This window comes from Calidris pugnax, unplaced genomic scaffold, assembly GCF_001431845.1.
Source record: "Calidris pugnax isolate Ruff unplaced genomic scaffold, ASM143184v1 scaffold169, whole genome shotgun sequence".
Classification (NCBI taxonomy): Eukaryota; Metazoa; Chordata; class Aves; order Charadriiformes; family Scolopacidae; genus Calidris; species Calidris pugnax.
This window is the reverse complement of record NW_015090894.1, coordinates 94,243-101,458: the sequence shown is the minus strand read 5'-3', so window position 1 is coordinate 101,458 and position 7,216 is coordinate 94,243. Positions and strand designations below refer to the sequence as shown.

Genomic DNA, 7,216 nt, shown 5'->3' with positions numbered 1-7,216 from the left:
TGTTTCTCAGGAGCTGAGGGTGGTTGGGAGGTGCCCTGTGAAGGTGTTTGGGGGGGATGCCTTGTGGTTTAGGAGGGGCTGAGGGTTGTTGGGGGGCTCTGTGGGTTAGAAGCTGGTGAGGGTGGTTGTGGGGGGGTGTCTTGTACTTCATGAGGGGCTGAGGGTGGTTGGGGAGGGGGATGTGAGTTAAGAGAGGGGTTAAGGGAGGCTGGGGGGCTCTGTTAGGAGGAGGTGAGGGCTATTGTAGGGGGCTGTGGTTTAAGGGAGTGTGAGGGGAAGGGGAGCTGAGGAAGGGGTCTGGGGTTTGAGGGGTGGCCGAGCTGATGGCTTCTCTCCCTGCAGGGAAGCCGACGCTGTACGGCAGCCTGACCCGCCGCGGGCTCAGCACTGAGGGCGTCCCCGACATCGCTGCCTCCGAGGGCTTCGTGGTTGGGGAAGTCACCAAGGTGCCAGGGCTTGGTGGGGGGAGCAGGGGTTGGTAGCCACCTTCCACACGCGAAGGGGCGATGCTTTTATGCCATAAAATAGCAGCTTAAAGCTGTCACCCAGTCCCCTACAGAATCACAGAATCTTAGTGGTTGGAAGGGACCTCTGAGATCATCGAGTCCAACCACAAAAAAAAAAAAAAAAAGCAGACTCCCGACCTCTCCATGGGGTCCAGCCTGTCCTGGGATGCAGCATCACAGAATCACAGACTCTTAGTGGTTGGAAGGGACCTCTGAGATCATCGAGTCCAACCACAAAACAAAACAAAACAAAACAAAACAAAACAAAAAAACCACACCCACCAAACAAATACAAACCACACCACACCAAACGCCCACCAAAAACACCGCACCCACCAACTAAACCCCACACCCAACACCTCGCCATAAACCAATAACCTTGGGCACTAGAGCATGCCCTGAAGAGCCATGTCTACACGTTTCTTAAACCTCCAGGGATGGTGACTCCACCACCTCCCTGGGCAGGCTGTTCCAGTGCCTGACCACTCTCTCAGGAAAGTAATTCTTTCTAATATCTAATCTAAATCTCCCCTGCCCCAACTTCAGACCATTTCCTCTGGTCTTGTCGTTCGTCCTTTGGGAGAAGAGGCCAACACCTGCCTCTCTACACCCTCCTTTCAGGTAGTTGTAGAGGGCAATGAGGTCTCCCCTCAGCCTCCTCTTCTCCAAACTAAACATGCCCAGTTCCCTCAGCCTCTCCTCATAGGACTTGTTCTCCAGACCCCTCACCAGCTTGGTGGCTCTCCTCTGGACACACTCCAGCACCTCAATGTCTTTCCTGTAGTGAGGGGCCCAAAACTGAACACAGTACTCGACTACATGATCCTATCCAGATATTCTGGGCCACCCATCTGTGCAGTGCCCCGTAGCACCCCATAGTTGGGCTGGGGTTGTGTGTTATGGCTGACCAAGCCATAGTGGCCATCACTGGCCACCTGGGGCCTGCATCTTGAGGAGAGTTAAGGAGACAAGTCCAATGCTGCGCTTTCCATCAGTCTTCAGGCTGTGAGAGACCACACCGAGTCCAGATCATAGGTTCTACCTTGGCAGCCTGTGTGTTTCAGTAGGACTAACAGCACTTCTCATTCTTTCCCCCTCCTCTAGAAAAGCATTCTCATTTCTTGTCCTCACGAAAATGTGTCCACGAAGTTCCTGGCTCCGTACACAACCTTTTGTAGAATTCATCAGAAAAGTGTAAGTAACCTTGTGATGGGAGTGGAAAATAACTGGAAGCAACTGAGCTTGCACGACGTGTCTCTGAATGTTGTGTGCCTGTTCTGAGGGGTGACCTGCAGCATGACTTTGTGTGTGAATTGGGTAATAAAATAGATGATAGCAATTTGGGAAACTCGATCATGGTTAAGTTTACCCTCCCCAGAAATAATCTCTAAAATTCTTTAGGCTGTTTTCTTGAAAATGATCTAATTTCTGCTCACTTCAGGCCCATGACAGATCTTCCTGTAAAGGAATAATATATGAATTAATGTGTCAAAAAAAAAAAATAATAATAAGAGGTTCCAGTTACTGAGATCTTCATCTCTGACTGGTTGAAATCTATCCCTGGTTTATAGCAGCTCTTTGCTCTCCTCTAATGAAATGGTCTGGCTTTGATATTTGCTGGATGGATTTCTGTTTGTGGGGCTGGGGACTGAGTGTTGTGTAAGTGCTGGATGGATTTCTGTTTGTGGGGCTGGGAACTGAGTGTTGTGTAAGCTCATAGCATCATAGAATGGTTTGGGTTGGAAGGGACCTTAAAGATCATCCAGTTCCAACCCCCCTGCCCTGGGCAGGGACACCTCCCACCAAACCAGATTGCTCAAACCCCCATCCTGTCCTCGTGGCAATTCAGAGACCAGAAAAGCACAGCTTGTATTTAAAAAAATAGGTAAATTGTATTAACTTCTCACTTATTTAAAAGCAGTCCTGCTCATTTGGTTGAATAATTTTCTTTCTTATTGCACCCCATCAATCTGGGGGTGCAACAAGTGCAGCTCCTCACTGAGCAGTGATACAGAAAGGCTGACTTTGACCTGAAAATTCATTTTTTCACTGTAGAGAAGTGTGTAACTGGGCATTACTGCTTTTGCTGGATGCTTAACCCTACATGGAAATGATCCAAGAAGCGTGTAGCCTGCAGGTAGAGCCTCCTGCCCTAAAGGGAGTCCCCTGAAGGCTCCTGGAGATGTTTTACTGCACTTATCTCCTGATTTATTGAGGAAATTATTGTGATAAACCCAGCCAAAAATGCTGAAGAGTTGAAAAGCCGGTGTGTATTAATGAGGCTCAAAAGCTCTATAAATCAAGGTGCGTTTTGACGTCGAGGCAATTCCGCATCTCTGGAGCTGTTTTAAGAGGAGCTTGGCAGCGAGGCAGCTCCGGAGACAAGAGGTGAATCACTTCTCTGAGCTTTGTGTTACTTAAGAGTCCCCAGCTGCCCTTTTTGTGTGATAAATGGAAGCAACGGTTCGAAGCTGCAGCAAAATGGAAATGCAGGCGTAAGTGTTTAGGCTGCTGTCAAAGGGGCATGATGGGTTACAGCTGCACTGCAGAGCTCTCCTCTGGAAAGCAGCTGAAGCAACACCTATTAATATGGAGATGAGCTTAAAGCCAGCGTGGACTAAGCTCCAGTTACCCCTTTTTTACCTGCTGCCTCTTGTTCTGAGCGCTGGAGCTTGGCCTTGCCTATTTACATACCCCCCTGAAAGTTTGGGGAGATGTCAATCGTCGGTGAAGCTTTTCGTTCCTGCTTGAGTGACCTTCACAGGCTTTTATTTTTAGGGTTTTTTTAAAGTAGGGAGCAGATTTCCACAGATTGGTTTCTTATATAAAACGCCACTCATGTTACCAATGTATTTCTCACGTTACCAATATGTAAATAAATCTACTTAATTGCTGTTGTAGGGGCTAAACCACTACCTTGTGCTCTTATTTAAATCTTCTACTACCTGTTTTAATTCCCACTATCTTTTTTTTCAAGTGGAGGTTGAGTATTGATCCTGCACCCTGTTAAAATTAGCTCTGATTTGAGCTGTTAGAGCTTTTCAGGAGAGCAGTTTGGTCTGACTCTTGCTTGGATAGGACAACTTCTGCCTGAAGTTTGGCATATTGTGTCCCCACAAGCCTTGTGACACACGTGCAGCAATAGGATGCCACAGGACGTTCTCCTTAACATCTGGAAACAGCTGGAGGTCTGTTATGTGCTTGGTCTGCCTGAGGGTATCATTCTTAAATTCCCAGCTTCTGCCTGTCATCTTTCTTGGCAAAATCTACCCATATCTTTGGGTTCCCCTGAGGACATGGTAGTAAATCCATCTGTCTCTTCAACCTGGCTGCTGGCTAAGGCTGAGCACGTGCAAGAGGATCGAGAAAGCCCAGTCCTGTTTGAGGATAGTTATTTATTCAGGAAAAGCATTTACTCTGAAGCCTGGGATGAAGATGAGCACCCTCATCCCTTAAATACCCGACCAGGTGGTTGGGACGTGCAAGGACTTGAGAGTCTGAGCAATTTAAGACCAGAAAACCGTGTTTCATCATAGTGGGATTGGAATGGTGAGGGAACTGTGATCTGCATTTCTCGTTTCTATCAGTGAATTTTACCACTGTAATATTTTCTTCTAATCCACGGAGTGCAAATGCATTTATTAGGAAGCTTTTGGAGATAATACAAGATGACTCCATTATCCAAATCTTGACAGACAAAGCAGTTATTCCACTATGTAGTTGTGATAGTTTTATTGTTTTTGCAGGATACAACACTGGTGTTAACCTTTGCTCTAACAAAATCTGTATAATTGGGTTTTTTTTTTACCTTGTTTAGTGTCGCTGCAATCCATATTGGAAATCTCTTTGTCACTTGGAAGGTGTAGTAATTTCTTTGAAGGCTAGAATAACTGTTATCTTATTTCATGCACAACTAAAATGCATCTGCCTTTCCAGAATCACAGAATGATCTGAGGTTGGAAGGGACCTCTGGAGATCATCTCCTCCAACCCCCTGCCAGAGCAGGGCCACCCAGAGCAGGTCCCACAGGAACATGTTCAGGTGGGGTTTGAATGTCTCCAGAGAAGGAGACTCCACCACCTCTCTGGGCAGCCTCTGCCAGGGCTCTACCACCCTCACAGGGAAGAAGTTCCTCCTCATGTTGAGGTGGAACTTCTTATGTTCCAGTTTGTGCCCATTTCCTCTTGTCCTGTCCCTGGGCACCACTGAAAAAAGCCTGGCCCCATCCTCCTGACACCCACCCTTTGAGGATTTAGAGGTGTTGATCAGATCCCCCCTCAGCCTTCTCTTCTCCAGACTAAACAGACCCAAGTCCCTCAGCCTTTCCTCCTACGACAGATGTTCTAGGCAGCAATAATGTCTGGCATCACGGGAGAGGCTGCCCTTTTGCAAGAATATAAACTCAACATCTGCTCTCTGTCAAAAGTATTCAGCTCTCCCAGAGTTTGTGCAGAGCAGGGAGTTGTTAATACCTTCGTGTGACAGACTGGGAGGAGTTACCCTCCCTGCATAAAGAGCTAAATTTGAGTCAGTTTTTCAGGACATTTAGGCTGTGCCGTTGGCTTCATAAATATCTCAAACAATGTCTTGTGGGTCAGGGTGCTCTCAAGCTGGTCAGTGATCTCGGGCTAGTGTGGAACAGCTTGGCTTGATTTCATAGAATCATTCAGGTTGGAAAAGACCCTTGGGATCATCGAGTCCAACAATCAACTCTACAGAGTTCTCCCATATCCCTCAACACCACATCTAAAATTTCTTACAGAATTATAAAATTGCCAAGGTTAGGAAAGGACCTTTGAGATCATTGAGTCCAACCCTCAACCCAACACTGACAAACCCACCACTGTCCCAGGTCCCTCAGCACCATGTCTGCCCGGCTTTGAAATCCCTCCAGGGATGGTGACTCCACCACTGCCCTGGACAGCATCTTCCAAGTCTTGATGACCCCTTTTGGTGAAGAAATTTTTCTCGATATCCATCCTAAACCTCCCCTGGAGCAACTTGAGGCCGTTTCCTCTTGTCCCATGGCCTGTTCCTTGGGAGAAGAGACCAAATTCCCCCCCTTGGTCTCTCCTCAGCCTCCTTTTCTCCAGGCTCAACACCCCCAGCTCCCTCAGAAGTTCTCCAGACCCTTCTCCTTGTGCTCCAGACCCCTCACCAGCTCTGTTGCCCTTCTCTGGTCATTAACTGTGTACAGGAATTGCTAGAAAAATCCGGATTTCTGCTTCACCTGGGGTAAACTTGAAATACAAGTGCTGTCTGTGCGGGTTTCTGACTCAGCATTTCTATTTCTCCCTGCTTTGCAGATCTCTGCAGAGTCACAGGCAGAGAATACCAATTTCTTGGTCAAGTTTGGTGGCAACTACAAGAAATTGGGGGTGCTTTGTGCCAAGTTCCAGTCATCCAACTCGGCTGAGCCCTGGCTGTGCCTCAGGCTGGATCAGCACCTCGCTCTTGAAGCAGGAAAGCAGCAATCTGTGTAAACAGATAAATTGAAGATCATTTATTTTTTTTGCCGCCCTTGTCCTCTAGAAAAAGCCTGCACTTTGGGATCAACTTGGTTTTTCATTTCTTAAGAGCTTAATTAATCTCATAAAACATATTGAGAGAGTGAAGTGAGAAAGCCTGCTAAGTCCTTGCTTAAATATTAGGATATTATCAGGCTAAAACTGCTTAGCTAGGAGTGTGGAAGCTCTTTGGGGTGTTTTAAATGAGCCCATCAGTACCCTTTGGGGAGAAAATAGCAGTGAGTGATGAATTTAGCAGGTTTCCCCCAATACAGAGTTAGGCTCTTGAGCAGAAAAACCGATATACGGGGTCATCTAAAGCTAATATTTGGTGGTTTTTTTACCCTTCTGCAGATTACCTGCCTTGATATCTCCAGTGGTGGAGGGCTTGGCGTATCTACCAGCACAGATGGGACCATGAAAATCTGGCAGGCTGCGAATGGAGAAATAAGAGTAAGAGCATCCAGAGCTTTGTTGTGCGTTGTCTGTGACGTTGTTGAAGTCATTGGGCCGTGACTTTGTTCGTGCCGTGGTTTAGGGCAGGCAAGAATCTGGCTTTTGATTGAAAACCTAATTGAAATTTGACATCCCGGAGGTTTTTTAAGTCAAATCTGGTGGAAAGCATGACTTCTCCCCAGGGAAACGGTGCTCAGCAAGCCGGAGAGGAGTCCTGGGGTGAAAATGGGGATGGGGATTTAGGAATGACAGGAGGAGTGACAGCAAGAGCGCAGAAGGGAACTGAAAAGAAAAATGTCAGGTACCAGTACAGGTTAGGGGTGGACCTGCTGGAGGCAACTACTGAAGAGAAAGATCTAGGGGTCCTGGTGGACAGTAAAATGACAATGAGCAAACAGTGTGCTCTTGTGGCCAGGAAGGCCAATGGTATCTTGGGTTGCATAGGGAAGAGTGTGGCCAGCAGGTCAAGGGAGGTCATTCTCCCCCTCTACTCTGCACTGGTGAGGCCACAACTGGAATCCTGCGTCCAGTTCTGGGCTCCCCAGTTCAAGAGGGACAGGGAACTGCTGGGAAGAGTCCAGCGAAGGGCAACAAAGATGATTCAAGGATTGGAGCATCTCCCTTATGAGGAGAGACTGAGAGAGCTGGGACTCTTTAGTCTGGAGAAGAGAAGGCTGAGGGGAGACCTTATCAATGCCGACAAGTATCTCAAGGGAGGGTTGAAGGAGGAGGGAGCCAGACTCTTTT

General features: G+C 47.5%; 1 protein-coding gene across 2 annotated transcripts in view; it reads left to right on the top strand.

The window, feature by feature from the left end:
- The first annotated feature begins 273 nt into the window (after positions 1 to 273).
- PAAF1 (proteasomal ATPase associated factor 1) overlaps positions 274 to 7,216 on the top strand; it is a 20,515-nt gene continuing 13,572 nt past the window's right edge. For both annotated transcript variants that reach the window (XM_014948318.1, XM_014948317.1), the window contains exons 1-3: positions 274 to 446; positions 1,611 to 1,700; positions 6,368 to 6,466. In XM_014948318.1, coding sequence (XP_014803804.1) covers positions 324 to 446; positions 1,611 to 1,700; positions 6,368 to 6,466 — 312 coding nt within the window. In that variant the 5' untranslated portion in view covers positions 274 to 323. The remainder of the gene's footprint in view (positions 447 to 1,610; positions 1,701 to 6,367; positions 6,467 to 7,216) is intronic.